General features: G+C 47.2%; 1 protein-coding gene and 1 long non-coding RNA gene across 6 annotated transcripts in view; one reads left to right on the top strand and one right to left on the bottom strand.

The window, feature by feature from the left end:
- Positions 1–496: 496 nt before the first annotated feature.
- LOC137223338 (uncharacterized) lies at positions 497–8,830 on the top strand. The gene is made up of 3 exons (XR_010942812.1): positions 497–657; positions 2,020–2,188; positions 7,661–8,830. It is a non-coding gene; the product is annotated as an uncharacterized lncRNA (long non-coding RNA).
- Positions 8,831–13,221: 4,391 nt separating this feature from the next.
- Positions 13,222–18,793, bottom strand: part of RNF4 (ring finger protein 4) — a 42,930-nt gene continuing 37,358 nt past the window's right edge. For 4 of the 5 annotated variants that reach the window (XM_067734888.1, XM_067734886.1, XM_067734887.1 and 1 more), the window contains 3 exons: positions 16,731–16,886; positions 15,978–16,026; positions 13,222–15,405 (listed from right to left, as the gene is read on the bottom strand). In XM_067734888.1, the coding sequence (XP_067590989.1) occupies positions 15,256–15,405; positions 15,978–16,026; positions 16,731–16,886 (355 nt within the window). In that variant the 3' untranslated portion in view covers positions 13,222–15,255. The remainder of the gene's footprint in view (positions 15,406–15,977; positions 16,027–16,730; positions 16,887–18,793) is intronic. The other variant, XM_067734890.1, reaches the window with a different exon arrangement.

Below are 18,793 nucleotides of genomic sequence, written 5' to 3'. Positions count from 1 at the left end.
CAAGGGGAAAGGGATCCCAGTTTACGTCGGGGGAGGGGGAAGGAGCGGCGGGGAGGGGGAGGGGTGTGGGCGCCCTCCCCCCCCGCCTTACTCCGCCCTCCCGAGCGCCGCTCCCCCTCTGCCGCGCCCTCCCCTCCCGCCGTTAACTTGCGCCGGCACGCAGGCACGCCGGGAGCTGGAGTCCGCGCGCCCGCTCTGCTGCTGGGGGCGTCCGGCGCGGGGACCACGATTCCCGTCAGGACGCGCGCGACCGAGCGCCCGGACGGCGCGAGGGGCTGCGGCAGGGGAGCTGGATGCGGCGGTGACGTCACCCCGCGCTCGCGCCGCTCGGCCCCACCCGAACCGCGCGGCCTTCTGGGACCTGTAGTTGGGCGGAGTGGTCTGGCCAGCTCAGGGCCGCGTCGCCCGCGGTGGATGAACTACAAGGCTGGCGGCAAGGAGTTCCGCCTCTTTGACAGCCTCCCAGACGCCCCAGCGCCCCGCGTCCCCGCCACCGGGTCTGCAGGCCGGTCCTGTCCCTGGGATGCGCCGGGCGGGCAGCTTCGGCTCTGGCCCGCCAGGAAAGGCCCGGTGACCTTGGCCCTGATCTGGGTTCGAATCCGCCTCCTCCACTGGCTGGCTCTGTGATCTTGGGCCGGGCCCCTCGCCCGTGTCCAGGTGACTCATTGGGACGAGAATGACCCTCCTCGTGGGTTAGGCTGTTCCGGAGGGCGCCTGGAAAGCGCTGGCCCGGGCCGCCGTCGGGTCGGGGACCGCCCTGGGCGCTGGGGCTGCCGCGAACCGGAAGACCTTGCCGTTAGCTTAGAACCCCTGGCCCGGAGGCACCCTTCTGAGCTCGCCCTCTCCCTGAGGTCCCGTGCAGCCGTCGCCCGGCTTCCCGGTGCCTTCCGACCCTGCACGGTCCCAGGGTGGTCCAGCCATATCTCACGACCTCGCAATCACCCCACCGCAGAGGCCACGAACCCCGTCAGACCCTCCCGGGCCTCGCAGTGGGGCCGCTCCGTCTGGACCCTCCTCCTCCCCGGGCCCCTTGCCCATCATCAGCAAGCCCCAGGTACAGTTTTGCCCTTAGACCCGGACCACAGGAGTCCCTCGCCTGGGTCCCACCCATCGCAAACACCGAGACACAAAAAACATGTATGTGTTCCCCTCTTTGGTTCCATGGCTGGTTACGGGACCGAGATGCAGAGAAACTTGGTGCTAGGATGTGTAGTACGAGGGCCTCCATTTGCACTGTTTCCTGGGCCCCGCACCGTTAGCTCTGGGCCTGCCAGGTGCCACTGCCTGGCCGTTACCCTTGCCCCAGCTGCAGCCGCGGCCTTCTAATCTCCTGACCCATTCTTCGTTCCACAACCGGAATGAGTCAATGTGATCAAATTAATTCTCTCTTTAAAGCCTTTCAGAGATTCCATGTTATGTAGGCAGAATAAGACCCCTCACCCCTCCTGGAGTGTCTTGAATGACCCTGCTGCTGAAGGTAGAGTTTGAGAAGGTGGGTGGGGTGCCTGCCTTAGCACCCCACTGGGTGGGCAGTGTTTTGGGCTGCCCCCTTCCCCATACAGGCTGCGTCAGACACTCCCCACTCGCACAGCCCCTGTGACTTCGCCTGTCAGAGCACATTGCGTTGGATTGGGGTTCTTGGTGCTCACCAGTATCCCCAGAGAAGTCAAGTCTTGGGCCGGGGGGAGCATGGGAGTGTCTGCATCCTGCGCCTCTGAACCCCAGCTCCTGCCAGGCAAGGGCTGGGCACACATCAATCCAGTATTTGCTGGATGAATGAATGACATAATAATGACCATTTGTCAAGCAATTATGCACCAGCCACTCTGCCTCCTGCTATATCATCTCATCTAATCCACACAACCGTTCTCGAGATAGGCACCATTAGCCCTATATTATGGATGAGAGACTAAAGTTCAAAGATGGTGAGGGATTTGCCCAAAGTCACCCAGATAGTCAGAGGCAGGGCCCAGATTCCAATTCAGATGTGGCTCAGGTGTGACTTTTGTGTTCCAGCAGAGCACAGGGTGATACAGTGAAGAGTCCTTCTGGCGCCTGGGGACAGGAGCAGCCTCTCTGAGGAGGTGAGCTGAACCAGAGCCAATCACCGTCAGAGCAAAGAACTTTGAGCAGTGCGAGACTCAAGCAGGGGGAAGCTCAGCATGTCCCAGGAACCAACAAAAGCAAGGTTGGGTTTTATTCTAAGTACAGCTGAGAGCCATGCAGCGTTTTGAGCAGGGACTGTCATGGTAGGATGTATGTTTCTGAGAAAACTCTGGCTGTTATGTTGAGAATGGATGTCAGGGTAGCAAGATTGGAGGCTGGCGCAGCAGGTGGAGGGGGTGCTCCTGGCGGACAGAAGTTACGAAGCAAAGGCATAAAGCAGCGGTTCTCAACCTTTGTTTTTCATTATCTCCCCCCTAAGGAAAAATTAAGATACTAAGGAGAAAATACTAAGGAATAAGATTTTGTCTGGTAGAGTTGAGCTTTGGGAGGGCCACAAACCACTGTAATATCTACGATTTGTTTCTCCTCTTAAGAATCAGTTTTCACCCCCTTGAGAACCAATAGGAGATATATATATATACACACACACATATATACATACATATATATATACACACATAAATACATACATATATATACACACATATACATACATATACATACCTATATATACACACATATACATACATATATACACACATACATATATTTATACACACATATACATACATATAAATACACACATATATAATACACACATATATAAATGTATAAATATATATATATATATTTAAAATAAGGAATTGGCTCACACAGCGATGGAGGCTGACAAGTCCCAAGACCTTCAGTCAGCAAGCTGGAAGCCCAGGAGACCCAATCGTGTAGTCCAAGTCCAAGTTCAAACGCCTGAGAGCCAGGAGGGCCAATGGAGTTGTTCTAGTCCAAAACCCAGCAGGTCTGAGACCCAAGAAGAGCTGATGTTTCAGTTTGAGTCCAAAAGGTAGGGGAAAAAATGATCCAGCTTGGAGGCACTCAGGCACCAGGAGCTGGCTTTTTGTTCTATCCAGGCCTTCAGCTGATGGTATGAGTCCCACCCACAGGTTTGTTTTTGTTTTTGTGTTTTTTAATTTATTTACTTTTGGCTGTGTTGGGTCTTTTGCTGCGCGTGGGCTTTCTCTAGTTGCAGCGAGTGGAGGCTACTCTTCCTTGTGGTGGATTCTCTTGTTGCAGAGCACAGGCTCCAGGCGTGGCCTTCAGTAGTTGCAGCACGTGGGCTCAGTAGTTGCAGCACACGGGCTTTGTTGCTCCTCAGCATGTGGGATCTTCCCGGACTAGGACTTGAACCCGTGTCCCCTGCACTGGCAGGCAGATTCTTAACCACTGCGCCACCAGGGAAGTCCTCACAGTTTTTTTCTGTTGTTGCTGTTTTTTGTGGGGTTTTTTGGCTGCCTGGCATGTGGGATCTTAGCTCCCCAACCAGGGTTTGAACCCATGCCCCCTGCATTGGAAGCATGGCATCTTAACCTCTGGACCACCAGGGAAGTCCCCCACCCACATTGAGAAGGGCAATCTGCTTTACTCAGTCTACCAATGCAAATGTTAATCTCATCGAGAAACACTCTCAACAGACACATCCAGAATTATGTTTAACCAAATGTCTGGGCACCCTAAGGCCCAGTCATGTTGACCTAAACTAACCATCACAAGGGAGAATGCAGGACATAGGGCCAGAAAGGTCTATGTATACTGTTAAAAATAAAAGCAGCTCAGTCTGGCAGGAGCACAAGTGGTCACAGACTTGTGGGCAGTGACCTTGGAGAGGATTTAGGCATGGAGATGGCCACTCAAAGCACCCTCATGCTCTGGAAGGCTCTTAGAACCACTTACAGGAAAAGGCAGCATGTGTTGGATATTTTTGTAAAAGTCAAGTTTTATTACTTTCATGTGCAGTAAATATTAACCAAGATATGAATATGTACTACTACACTAGTAACACCAAACAATTTTATAAGAAAAATTAGATATGTTCATTATCTCACAATTTATAACCAGGGAGCATTACATAATAATGAATCATTACCTAGAAAGCCTTTTCTAATTTCTGGCTTTATTAAGTCTGCAGAAAGAACAGTTGAGCACCTTTGCTCAAGCCATTTCCTTGCCCCAGGCAGAACTACGGCAGCAGGCTTCCACCCCCAAGCAGAGCACAGGGAATTCTCTGTAGAAACTATACGATGCAAGAGCAGCAATGGGCATATTAATGTTTGGGGATCCCAAAGAATCAGGCAGTCCTTGATGCTCACCCAGAATTGAAGCCCACAGGTCAAAAGCTCTGCCCACCTGGAGCTTCTAATCAGCTTTTAAAACATGGCACTTGTAAACATGAAGGGACAGTGAAAGATCACCAGTCATTTAAGAAATGGCTCAAGTGTGGATAGAAAAAATGTGTGTGCGGGGGGGCAGGCCAAGAAACGGTTAATGGAAGGAATCAAAAACTTTTTCAAAAACTGCTATTAGCCTCAGAGATGTTTAAGAAAGGAGGCTTGAAAATTAAAAATACAGCGAAAATTGTGAAAGAAATTCAATAGAAGGGCTGCAAGATAAAGGAAATTATTCAGAAAGCAGAACAAAAGACACAGAAAATCAGAGAGAAATGAGACTTAAAATCTCAATCAAGGCGGTCCAGCAACTTTCCAATAAGAATTCTAGGGGAAAAAATGGAGGTAAATAACTTTTGAAAGAAATAATACAGGGACTCCCTTCGTGGCTCAGAGGTTAAGAATCCGCCTGTCAATGCAGGGGACACGGGTTCGAGCCCTGGTCCGGGAAGATCCCACATGCCGCAGAGCAACTAAGCCCGTGCGGCACAACTACTGAGCCTGCGCTCTAGAGCCCGTGAGCCACAACTACTGAGCCCACGTGCCACAACTACTGAAGCCCACGGCCTAGAGATCATGCTCCGCAACAAGAGAAGCCAACGCAATGAGAAGCCTGCACACCGCAACGAAGAGTAGCCCCTGCTCGCCACAACTAGAGAAAGCCCGCGTGCAGCAGCGAAGACCCAACGCAGTGAAAAATAAATGAATAAAAATGTTTAAAAAGCAGTAATACAGTTTACCAGAAGTAAGGAGTTGAATGTCCAGATTGAAAGAGCCCACCAAGGAAGATGGTTAACTGTAGAAAACCAGAGATGAAAAAAAAAAAACCAGCCTAAAATGCTCAGGAAGAAAAACAGAAGTCACATAAAAAAAAAAAAAAAAAAAAAGGAAAAAAGAACCTCACTAAATGTTTTAACAGTAACATTTGAAGCTAAATAGTGGAGCAGGGCCTTCAAAATTCTGAAAGAAAATCAAATATACAATAGAATTGTATAGCCAGCCAAACTGTCAATTGTGTATGGAGACAAAAAACAATTTTGGACAAACTATATTTTTCAGGTAAACAGACTGCACCATAGTAAAAAACCCTAAAATACCAGTAGGTCTGTTTCTCACATACGGCCTAAGGCTGTTAAGTAGCTCTCCTCCACCTTTTAACCAAGATGAGGACTAACCAGGGACAGGTGCTCCAGTGCTCAGTGGGAAGCCCTAATGGTATCCTAAAGGTGGAAGTGAGCCAGTGGTGAACAGAACCTTACCAAACCACAATACCGCCCTGACGTAGCTTGGTGCACAGCCAGATGAAGGTGGGGAGCACCTGCTCCATTTGCCTAGCAGAGGAAAAGAGCACCTGCAGCCTCTATGATTTTTTTTTTTAGCTGCACTGGGTCTTCATTGCTGCGTGTGGGCTTTCTCTAGTTGTGGCGAGTGGGGGCTACTCTTCTTTGCCGTGCACGGCTTCTCATTGCAGTGGTTTCTCTTTTTGCAGACCACGGGCTCTAGGTGCGTGGGATTAGTAGTTGTGGCTCATGGGCTCTAGAGTGCAGGCTCAGTAGTTGTGGCACACGGGCTTAGTTGCTCTGCGGCATGTGGGATCTTCCTGGACAAGGGCTGGAACCCATGTCCCGCCTGCATTGGCAGGCGGATTCTTAACCACTGGACCACCAGGGAAATCCCTGATTTTTTTTTTTCTTATGCACAAGTTCAGCTTTCAATTAAAAATTTCTAGGCATATCAAGGCACATGGCCATTTTACTGAAAATAAAAAGACAAAAGGCTACAAAAACTCATAGGTGAGTCACATATTGGAGTTGGTAGGCAAAGACTATACAATATAATTAATATGTTCAAGAAAATAGAGGAAAAGGTGTAAAAAAAGACGAAAAAATTGATAATTGTAATCTATCAGGAAATTAACTAGAACTGAAAAAGTAACTGAAATTGACTTCAATAGATTAATAGCCAACTAGACACAGTACAAGAGAGGATTAATGAGTTAGAATTTAATATAAAACAGCACAGAGAGAAACAAAACAACTGATAAAACAGAAAAGAGAATAAAAAGTACATGAGACACAGTTGAAAGTTTAACATATGTGTAACTGGTGTCCCAAAAGGCAAGAAGAGAGAATGCCACAGACAGAAGCAGATTCTCCAAAATTGGTGAGATATTCACCCAGTTTCAAAAATCTCTGTGAACACAAAGCAGAATAAAAACAAGCAAAACCACACCTGAGCACATCATTACTAAACTGCTGAAGACAAAGAAAAAACTCAGCCAAAGAAAATATTCACGTATCTTCAAAGGTATGTGACAGCTGACTGCAAGAGAAATGAAGCTAGGAAAAAATAGGATGACAAAGAGTAATTGGGGAAGAAAACTGTCAACTTATAATTTTTAAAAATTGTAACGTATTTAACACAATATATTCAAAATATCATGACTAACACATGTAACCAATATAAAATTACTAACAACATATCTTAATACTCTTTTTTTATACTAAGTCTTCGGAACCCTGTGTGTTTTATACTTGCGGTCTCTCTACATTTGGATTCATCGTGACTCAAGTACTCAGCTGCCACGTGTGGCTCGTGGCGACCATATTAGACAGCGACCTGTAATTTTTTACTCAGAAACAAAAATATCATGCAAGAATGAAGGTAAAATAATGGCATTTTCAGATTAACAAAAACAGAATTTATTGCCAGCAGGAATTCACTAAAAGAAATACTAAAGGAGGGCTTCCCTGGTGGCGCAGTGGTTGAGAGTCCACCTGCCGATGCAGGGGACACGGGTTCGTGCCCTGGTCCGGGAGGATCCCATGTGCCGTGGAGCGGCTGGGCCCGTGAGCCATGCCGATGAGCCTGCACGTCCGGAGCCTGTGCTCCGCAGCGGGAGAGGCCACGGCAGTGAGAGGCCCACGTACCGCCAAAAAAAAAAAACTAACAAACAAACAAAAACAAACAGAAAAAAAGAAATACTAAAGGAAATTCTATGGGCAGTAGGAAAATTATTCCAGATTGAAATGGAGGAATAAAGACCAAAGACATACAAATGGGGTGTGTGTGTGTGTGTATATATATATATATATGCATATATATGACTTTATATATAGATATATGAATGATAATAGTATGCTAGTATTTTTTTCATTTAAAAAACTTTGGTAAAATAATACAAAATTTACCATTGTAATCCCTTTCAAGTGTACAATTCAGTGGCATACCTACATTCACAATGCTGTACAACCATCACCTTTATCCACTTCCAGAATGTTCCACCATCCCAAGCAGAAACTCTGTACCCATTAAATAACAACCCCAGGCCCCGGTAACCTCTACTCTACTGTCTCTATGAATCTGCCTATTCTAGATACATCATGTAAGTAGAATCATACAGTATTTGTACTTTTGTGTCTAGCTTATTTCACTTAGCATGATGTTATCATGGTTCATCCATGTTGTAAGTATGTATCAGAATTTCATTCTTCAGGCTGAGTAATATTCCATTGTATGGATATAGCACACTTTATCCATTCATCTGTTGATGGACATTTGGGTTGCTTCTACCTTTTGGCTGTTGTGAATAATGTTGCTATGAACATTGGTATACAAGTACCTGAGTCCCAAGTGTCTGAGTCAATTCTTTTGGGTGTCTATCTGGGAGAGAAATTGTTGGAACACATGGTAATCCTATGTTTAACTTTTTGAGGAGCCACCAAACTGTTTTCTAGATCAGCTTCATCATTTTATATTTCTACCAGTAATGCACAAGGGTTCTAATTTCTGCACATCCTCACCAACACTTATTTTCTGTGTTTCTGATAATAGCCAGTGGGTGTAAAGTGGTATCTGTGGTTTTAATATACATTTCACTCATGACTAATGATGCCGAGTTCCTTTCATGTGCTTATTGGTTATTTGTATGTCTTCTTTGGAGAAATATCTATTTCGGTCCTTTGCCAATTTTTAAATTGGGCTGATTTTTTGTGCTTGTTGAGTTGGAGAAGCACTTTATATATTCTGGTTATTAGGCCCTTATTAAATAGATGACATGCAAATATTTTCTCCCATTCTGTGGGTTGTCTTTTCACTCTCCTAATAGTATCCTTTGATGCACAAAAATTTTTAATTTTAATGAAGTCAAATTAATTTTTCCTTTTGTTGCCTGTGTTTTTGGTGTCATGTATAAGAAAACTTTGCCAAATCCAAAGTCATGAATATTTGCCTTCATGTTTTTTTCTAAGAATTTTATAGTTTTAGCTTTTAAATCTAGGTCTGTGATCCATTTCTTCATTAATTTTTATATACTGTTTAAAGACCCAACTTAATTTTTTTAAATTAATTTATTTTTATATTTATTTTTGGCTGTGTTGGGTCTTCGTTTCTGTGCGAGGGCTCTCTCTAGTTGCGGCAAGCGGGGGCCACCCTTCATCGTGGTGTGCGGGCCTCTATCGCGGCCTCTCTTGTTGCGGAGCACAGGCTCCAGCTGCGCAGGCTCAGTAGTTGTGGCTCACGGGCCTAGTTGTTCTGCGGCATGTGGGATCTTCCCGGACCAGGGCTCGAACCCATGTCCCCTGCATTGTCAGGCAGATTCTCAACCACTGCGCCACCAGGGAAGCTCCACCAACTTAATTCTTATGCACGTGAATATCCAGTTTTCCAAGCACCATTTGTTGGAGAGACCTTTCTTCATTGAATGGTCTTGAAACCCTTGTGAAAATCATTTGGCCATAGAAGTGAGGATTCATTTCTGTGCTCTCAATCCTACTCCATTGGTCTGTATGTCTGTCCCTAAGTCAGCACCACATTGTTTTGTTTCCTGTACCTCTATGATGTTCTCAAATTGGGAAGTGAGTCTCCCAACTTCTTTTTCAAGATTGTTTTAGCTATCCTGGGTCCTTTAAAATTCCATACAAATTTCTATTAAAATTGCCATTGGGCTTTGGTAGGGACTGCATTGATTCTATACTATATTGCCTTGGGTACTATTGCGATCTTAATACTGTCTTCCAACCCACAAGCATGGGATGCCTATTTATTTAGGTTTGCGTCCTTCAGCAATGTTTTGTAGGGATGTATGTGTCTCAGTGTACAAATTATGCACCTACTTGGTTAAATTTACTCCTTTTATTTTTTTTGACGCTATTGAAAATGGAATTTTATTTCCCTTTCAGATCGTTGACAGTGTATAGAAATACAACTGATTTGTGAATTTATACCCCAGAACTTTGCTGAATTTGTACTGTAACTGTGCGCTAACTTTGGGTTTAGTTTGTTTTTTTTTCAGTTCCTTAAGGCATACAGTTATTGATTTGATCTTCTAATGTAGACATTTATAGCTATGACTATCCCCCTGAGCACTGGTTTCACTGCATCCCATGTTTTGGTATGCTGTGTTCTCATTTTCATTCTTCTCAAAGTATTTTCTAATTTCCCTTGTGATTTCTTCTTTGAACCATTGGTCATTTAAAAGTGTGTTGTTTGGGCTTCCCTGGTGGCGCAGTGGTTGAGAGTCCGCCTGCCGATGCACAGGACACGGGTTCGTGCCCTGGTCCGGGAAGATCCCACATGCTGCAGAGCGGCTAAGCCCGTGAGCCATGGCCGCTGAGCCTGCGCGTCCGGAGCCTGTGCTCCGCAACGGGAGAGGCCACAACAGTGAGAGGCCCGCGTACCGCAAAAAAAAAAAAAAAAAGTGTGTTGTTTAATGTCCACGTATTTGTGGGTTCTCCTAAATGTTCATTCCCTATAACCCAGTAATTTCACACTTAAGTATATGTCCAACAGGTATGTGAGCAAAACTGCACCAAAAGATATACAGAATGTTCACATTTGGCTACTAATAGCAAAAAACATAAATTAATGAAAGAATGGATAAACTGAAGCATATTCATCTAATGAAATACTATACAGTACGGAAAATGAACAAACTACACAACATGAATCTCACAAATATAATATTGAGCAACAGAAGCCACCCCCCTCCTCCACAAAATACACATTGAGTGATTCCATCTATTTATTTTTTAATTTGGCCATGCCGTGCTGTATGCAGGATCTCAGTTCCCTGACCAGGGATTGAACCTTTGCCCCCTGCAGTGGAAGCACAGAGTCTTAACCACTGGACCACCAGGAAGTCCCCAATTCCATCTGTTTAAAGTGCAAAGAAAAGGCAAAAGTAAAGTACGTGAGTAGGATTGTGTTTTGGTAATTAAACTATAATTATAGTTAAAGGAGTGATTTTCATAAAAGTCAGAATAGCGATTACCTTGGAGGAAAAGGCAGACTGTACTGACCAGGAGGGAGGACAAGAAGGGGCTTCTAAGGTGTTGGTAATAGTTTCTTGTTGCAGTTGGTTGTTTCACAGGCTTTTGCTTTATGGTAATTCACTGAACTGTACTTTTGAAGTAATTCAGTGAGGTGTGCTTTTTGTGTGGTATATTTCACAGTATAAAAGATAAATAAATACAGTGGCCTTGAGTTCGTAACTAAGCCTTAAACACCTCATAAAAGCAAGGGTAAAAAATTAAAAAGCAAGGGTAAATACTTTCTGGAGGAACCCACCTTCAATTCAGGTCTCAAAGAATTTTCAGATAGTTACCAAGTTACCTGGGTTCAAAGTAAGGGAGAAAAAAGTTTACAAAACACACAAAGAAGGAAGTCATCATTAGTGAGAGCCAGCAGGAATAAAAGGCCTCAGAATTAGACCCACAAAGACTTTGGGTACTGGAATTAACATAAATAGAATATGAAACAGACAAATCTCTAAAACTGATTAAAACAGAAAGCATAAATTAGTATTAATGATAAAAAGATGCTGCAGAGACTAATTAGCTTACAAGAGAATATTTTGAACTTTATACCAAAGACTTGTAACGAGATGAAATACACAAATTCCCAGAAACCTGTAACTTAACTGACTTAAATGTGAATAATTTGCAAACATTAAAAAATCAAATCAGTATTTTAAAATCTTTCCTTAATAAAAATAATAGCCCAGAAATTTTATTGCTGAGTTCTACTAAACATTCAGGGAACAAATAATTCGAATCCAGGGTAGAGAGACAATTCTCCTTAGTCTCACTGTAGGGAACTTACTTTGAAACCAAAACCTGGCAAAGACAGTGTAAGAAAATGATAGGTCAATGTAACTCATGAACATGGGTATTTAGAAACCCTACACCAAATACTGGCAAAACAAAGTAAGAAATGTGTAAGATAAAACATCATGAACAAAGTAGATTTACCCATGAAATATGCTGGTGAGCACTGAAAAAAAATCACTGTGATACACTACATTAACTGATCCAAAGGGGGAACATCCTATGTCTCAGTAGAAGTAGAAAAAGAACCAATAAGGTGATACATCCCTTGTGACAAAATAAAACAGAAATAAAATACAAACTCCTATCTCGTGGTTGGAAAAGGAACCTCTGTTACCTGTTATCTAACAAGTTCATAAAGAAGAAGAAAGTTCCAAGAATTAGAACATTCCATTGCAGATGATATGGTTGTGAACGTACAAAATTTTAACAGAATCCAGATTCTTAATTAGAATGAGACTTTGGCAAGAATGCTTACACAATTTACAAAACCAATTAAATTTCCATATGGCAACAACAAAAAAAGGTAGTTAAGATGCCACTTAAGTTTCAAAACTAAGAAACCTAGAAACAAGCCCCTTCTGTAGCCAGCTACAGAGGATGTTCTGTAGGACATCCTCTGCTAGTACACACCTGTGGTACACACTCCCCGCCCTTTCATGGGACTCTGCTCTCCTCCCTGGGCTTGCCGAGGGTGGAGGCCTCACCTGGCTCCTGGCTTCAGACACTGCTGGTCTAGGGGGGCCACCAAGGGAGTGTCTGGTCAATCACACCCTCAGGTCTCGGGAGGCCTGTACACTGCGAGGGCGCCAGGCCTGGGATCTGCACTCAAGGACCCTTTCCTCTTCTCTTTACCTAGACAAGTTTCAGACCTTGCGGAGCACAGCTGAGCATCTCTTCCTGTTCTCTTGGACTCCCGTACCTCACCTTTGCCAGTTTTATTTCCCATTGGCCTGGGGAACTGTCTCCCTCGATGATGTACGGCCTAGCAGGGCACGGGAGTTGGGTTTCTCAATACCCACCAAGCCAAGTGTGGCACCAGGAGCATGGCAAATGTGCAACGAGCATTTGAATAACTGTATTTTTTGTCTCTGGTGGTCTCCAACAGAAGGCAGGCAGGCGTCTGAAGTTCAGCACCTCTGTGCCCCCGAGCACCCAGCACATTAGCCTGTTCTGTCTCTGGGGACCACTTGACAGGAATGGAGAAGAGCAGGCAGGCAAAGGCCAACTCTGCCATCACTTACTCTCTGGGAAGTAAGCCAAGCCCATGCTGTCTTTTCAGCTTTCCCCGCACAGCTTGCTTGGGGCTCTAACGGGCCCGCCATGCACTCCTGGGCCCCCACTCCCACGCAGAGGGCAAACTGTATACAGTGGTTGGGGCAGGTGCGCTGCACTGCCAGGACCCCAGGTCAGTCCGAGTCCACACTGCTTGGAGCTCCTCTCCTGAGCTGGCACTGGCCAGACTGAGCAGACAGCCCACAGCCAACCTTGCTCCTTCAGGCCTGAGGTTAAGATTCTGCTCGTTTAGGGATTCCAGGGCCTGGACTTGGGGTTCTGCTCCAAGGATGACCTCTTACTTGCTGACTTCTGGGTCAGCAGATGACCAAGCAACTTTCTTGCACACATACTGTCACAAAATACACCAAACACGAGGCAGACAGGATCACACACCTTGGGCAAGGGTGGGGGGTGATACTGATCCAAAAGAGCAAATGAATGCACACACGAGATACCTGGTTCAAACTGGTTTATTTCCGCCTGTAACACTAGCAGAGGAGAGTCCAAAACAGACTGACATACATGGATATAGTTTAAGTGTAACAAAGAAGATCTGAACTATGTACACAGAGGGAGGGAAAGGATTTTTCTTATCAACCTTTTCCTGTTTTGCAACTTCTGAACAGTAGAAACTAAACATTTTTTCCCAACTTAAGTTAGTATGAAGGAATACAACTTTTACGATCAACCATTTGTCCTTAAGCATAAAACGTGAGAAATTTTGGCTGCGGTTGTCTTGGCTCCTGAAGTCCGGGTATTGTCAGAACATAAGAAAAGAGATTCCATGAAGCCCAGAAGGAACTTAATGGCAACGATGTCCAATCGAAGGGCAGACACGCTGCACACCATGCAGATGACAACTGATGTCGGCCCTCCTCGACTCCAAGTAGAAAGCAGTACTTTCATCAAACGAACCGGAAGTGAGCCAAACAGTTAAAAAGTCAGAATGAAGAATGAAACAATTCTTTTCACATAGAGGAGGGATACTCCTTCAGCCCCATTTAAAGTGAATTCTGTGCTGAGTCCCTGCTCCTCCAGAAGGAGAAACTGAAGGTCAGTTATTGCTAGCAAAGCCAGAGGTGGCCCCTTTTCCACCTCGAAGATGTTTCACACGAAAAGGCTGTTGGTTTGGCTTGAAGGCCTCGGAGGAAGGAGGGGTACAGAGGTGGAGGCAAGCCCTGTGCAGCGGGGGGCAGTTCAGGTCAGCTCGGGCCACCTTCTGCCTCCTTGAGACCAGAGGCTTTTACCCACGTGGAGTCGAGCAGAGGGTGTTATCTGGGCCCCTGGGGAGGAGAGGCCACCGTACTTTGCCAACCAAAACCTAAGGAGCAATCAAAGCCCAAAGGATCAAAGCCCAGTGGCCAGAAGAGCAGCTTCGGAAATGAATGTCAATTGCAGGGGTGGGGGGTGCCCAGCTCAAGTCTGGAGAGCCGAAGTCTTTGAAACGCAGGTCAGCTGTGACTTGGGCAACAGCATGGACACGGGCGGCTAATAAGGCCACAATTACTGCCACCACCGCCCAGGGTCTATGCTTGAGTAGACATGAGGCAGTGGGAACTGAGGACCGGAGGGCACGTGGTAAACAAAGGATGGATTTTTATCAGAAAAGAGAGGATACTCGACGACGTGCCTGCCCCACTGACCTTGCACAGCCTGCACCAGGTGAACTCGGGCATGGGTAAGGTTCCTGAGAACAGGTGGTGAACCAGACGGGGCGAGACAGGCACTGCTCTGTAGGCAACATGAGGCCTCTGAAGGACACTAATAGTGCTACATCTCCTGGGCTGCTGAAAAGTAGGCAAAGAACAGGCTTTATTGCACATTTCGTTCTTAGAAAACTGGGGATTGCCCTGCAGAGGTCCTTGTGATCTGCAGGAACCCGACATCAATGCAGATGGAATCACGGGTGACCTCTGAAACTCAAGGGAAGAAAAAAAAGTCCAGTGGTTGGTCTTTCCGGGGCCATGCTTGCACCTGGGATCCTCAGGCCAGATGGACCCTTGTCTGGCTTGGTCACTGTGGTGGGCAGATGCCTGGGAGGAGGTAGCATGCCCAGGAGAGCTGGGTGGACCTGTTTGCTCTCCGACCGGGGCCAGCCCTCGACACACTGCCAGCAGGAAGCTGGGGCAAACTTTCCAAATGGGGAAAACTTCTTGGCAACGTGCAGGTTCCGGAAAGAGGCTGGAACCACGATTCTCAATTCCAACGGGCCTGACTCCCTCTCTCCTTCCCTGGAACCAGACCACCCAGAGGAGCAGATGTAGACCCTGGGCTGGGAGGGCCCTGGGCCCAGCTCCACAGCATCAGACTAGAGGTAACAAAAGGATCAAAGACGGGGTGGGAAACGAGAGCAGTTTACATTACAGATGCTGATTCTGAAATAGTCTTTCTGAGCTCAAGAAACTGGCGGCAGATAGCCCACGTAAGGCCGTAGAGAACCCAGTCAGGCTCTGTCTGTCCATCCGTCCCCCGAGCAGCCCAGCACTTCATATATAAATGGGGTGGTACCGCTTGTGGCTGATCTTTTTCCTGCAAGTTGGGCAAGTGTTAGCATTCTTAAGGGAATCACGGAGGCACTGGCTACAGAAGACGTGGCCACATTCTGTAGAAACAATGAGACGTCCATTCTGCACAATCTAGAAAACATAAAAAAGAACAGGCTTCATGTCTGGCCTTGTACCAGAGCAGCGGGAGCCCCCAGAGAATCCACTCCCGCCCGTCTCTAAGATGCCGAATGAGAGGAGGGGGCCAAGGGCTGCAGCAGGAAAAGCAGGGAGATGGTCTGAAGAACTAAAGATGCTGCTCTGTAGGCTCAGGCAAGTATGAGCGGTGTCTCTGAAGCCGAGAGCAGAGGCAGCAGCCAGCCTCTGGCAGCGACAGTGCAAGGGGGTTTGACGAACCTCCAGGCACCCAGTGGGGCAGTGCCCTAGGGCCTGGGGCCACAGTGAACACTAGCAGCTTCCAATTAGGCCAGGTAGGGAATACACAGGACTGATGCACAGGGCAGCCCAGAGTTCAAGACTGTAGGGCCCAAGAAGATGGTACCCTCCCCCTTCACAGAGGTGTGCCAAGCCATGTGCCAACCCAAGTGTGACTGCAAAACAGAGGCATCAAAAGCCCACCCAGTGAGGAGTGCTCTCTCATCTAATTCTTTCACTGAAGCAGTTTGAGAACCAGAATCAGGGAAGACACAGCTAAGTTTGCTTACCTCCGAGTACCCGTCCATGCAGATGGGACAACTGACAGTACCAGAGGGCCTAAAATCACAGTGCTCATGTCAGTTCCTCAGCAAACGCAAACATCAATTACTCTTAAGTGGCTTCATGTAAGCAGCCCACATCCCCTCACAAAAGCCTCCTCTGACCCTGCCTTAGCACAGGCACCCGGGACACTTACAAGATGGCCGGCTGTCCCGATGGGGGGTGGGGGAGGCTATGAGAAAGGGGAGGAAAGAGATGGGGGCAAGAGAAGGCACAAGCAACTGGAGTCGCCCTGTCCCCGCCCCGCACCTCTGGCCTATGCTCCCTCAGAGCCCCCTTCCAGCCTCCCTGTCTGGGGCAGGGGCTGCGCCTAGCACCCCCTTCCTCCAAGGAGTCCTGCTGCAGAAGGCCGGGGGCCGCTGGGTCTGTTCTCCACCCAGGTGGCGGGGCTTTGCCTTCAGCCTGGAGCTATTCACACCCGCCCAGCCAGTGCCTGGCACGCCCTGGTCACAGTGGGAACAGCTGAGCCCAGCTCCAGATCCACCTGCCACCCAGATGCTACAACAAGCCCTTCTTGAGCCCAGGGCTGAAGGTCAGTGTCTCTAATACCCTGCTTCCTGCCCCAACCTCTCCACTGAAATATGGAGAGGAAGGAAGAGGATCCTCACTCCAGGGACGATGGGGTCCCACGGATCCAGAAGCTTCCCGGCAGAGAGCCTGTCCCCAGCACGGCAGCAGCAGAGCAGCGGGCACGCTGGTACCTGAGTCCGGTAGCGGCCTCCTCCCGGGCATTTCTGGGGGTGTGGGTGGTCACATACACGTCCTTGTCCCTGGGCAGCTCCTCGTCATCACTGCTCAGCACACAGCTGTCGGCGTGCTCCTGGCGCAGCCTCCTGCCGTTCCTCCTTGGCCGCCTCCTTTCTGAGATGTGAGCCCACGTTCAGAGCAGGGCCTCCCAGTCCTACCACCCTCACCACCCACCCTCCTTTCTGACTGGGAAAAGGCCAGTCCCAGCTGCACGGAGACCACCCTCCCATCTTCCCAAGAGAAGAAGCCCCCACCCCTGCTGCGTGCAGATGCCCAGGGGGACGTCTCCTCAGCAGGAAGGGGACTGACTGCAGGCGTGAGCAGCAGCATCCCGGGAGTGTTCCCACACCTACACAGCTGGCAAGGCCCGAGGCCCTGCCACCGCACCCTCGTCAGTCCTCTACCCAAACCCAAGGAAGGAGAGGAAACCACTCACCTTCAACAATCTTTGAAAAAGGAGAAAAACAAAAGAGAAATACACAATTAATTTGACATAAAATATTCTGTATTCTTTTAAACTCTTAAAACAATAAAATTGAAGCATTTGTTTCAAATGCAAAATCCTCGGGAGCAGCAAAGCCTCCCAGCAGCTGACACACTGCGCCCCAGCCTGCAGGTGTTTAGTGAGTCTCTGGGAGCTGCGTGACCTGGGGAAGTTCCATACCCTCAGGAACTGCCAACTTCCTCTTCTGAAAAACAGCGCCCCCTCGCTGCTGTGAGAACTAAGTGAGATCACAACGATGCCACAGGGCACCAGTGGCCTGAAGCTCCCAACCAGCTCCACCCGTTCTCCTTGTCTTCACTCCACGTGGGCTACTGCCGGAGACGGAGCCTTTACTGGCAGAAGGGTTTGCAGTGCTTAGTACTTTATTAAAAATAATTAAACAGCTGAAGTAGGCCATGCAGGGACTACGGAGAGTAGCATACACCAAGGACTGAGATCAATCCAATCCTGTGTTCGAGGCCTACAGAAAGAGCTAGTGAGAACCTGACAACCCCATCGCCTGACTACAGGCACACCTGTGCTTTGCTTTACTGCGCTTCACAGATACCGCGTTTCGTACAAATTAAAGGTTTGTGGCAACCCTGTGTCAATCAAGTCTATTGGTACCATTTTTCCAACATCATTTGCTCACTTCGTGTCTGTGTCACTTTTCAGTAATTCTCACAATATGTCAAACTTGTTCATCATTATTATATTCGCTATGGCTATATGTGATCGGTGATTTCTGATGTTACTACTGTAATTGTTTTGGGCACCGTGAACCTCACCCATACAAGGCGATGAACTTAATTGATAAATGTGTGTTCTGACTGCTCCACAGAACAACTCTTTCATGACTCCCTCCCTCTTTTTGAGCCTCCCTACTCCCTACACACAACAATATTGAAATTAGGCCAATTAATAATCCTACAATAGGGACTTCCCTGGTGGTCTAGTGGTTGGGACTCTGCCCTCCCAAAGCAGGGGGCCCGGGTTCGATCCCTGGTCAGGGAACTAAAGCCTGCATGCTGCAACTAAAACAGCCCGCATGCCGCAACTAAGACCCAGCACAGCCAAATAAATAAATGAATAAATAAATATTAAAAAATATATATCCTACAATAACCTCTAAGTCTTCAAATGAAAGGAAGAGCTGCACATGTCTCACTTTAAATCAAAACCTAGAAATGATTAAGGTTACTGAGGAAGGCATGTCAAGCTGAGACAGGCCTAGAGCCAGGCCTCTTGCGCCAGTTAGCCCAGTCGTGAATGCAAAGGAAAAGCTCTTGAAGGAAATTAAAGTGCTACTCCAGTGCACACACAATGATAAGAAAGTGGAACAGCCTTATTGCTGATGTGTAGAAAGTTCGAGTGGTCTGGATAGAAGATCAAACCAGCCACAACATTCTCTTAAGCTGAAGTCTAATCAGAGAAAGGCCCTAACTCTCTTCAATTCTATGAAGGCTGAGAGAGGTGAGGAAGCTGCAGAAGAAAAGTCTGAAGGCAGCAGAGGTTGGCTCATGAGGCTGAAGG

Source organism: Pseudorca crassidens, chromosome 4 (assembly GCF_039906515.1).
Source record: "Pseudorca crassidens isolate mPseCra1 chromosome 4, mPseCra1.hap1, whole genome shotgun sequence".
Taxonomy (NCBI): Eukaryota; Metazoa; Chordata; class Mammalia; order Artiodactyla; family Delphinidae; genus Pseudorca; species Pseudorca crassidens.
The sequence above is the reverse complement of the archived record's forward strand: the minus strand, read 5'-3'. Positions and strand labels throughout refer to the sequence as shown.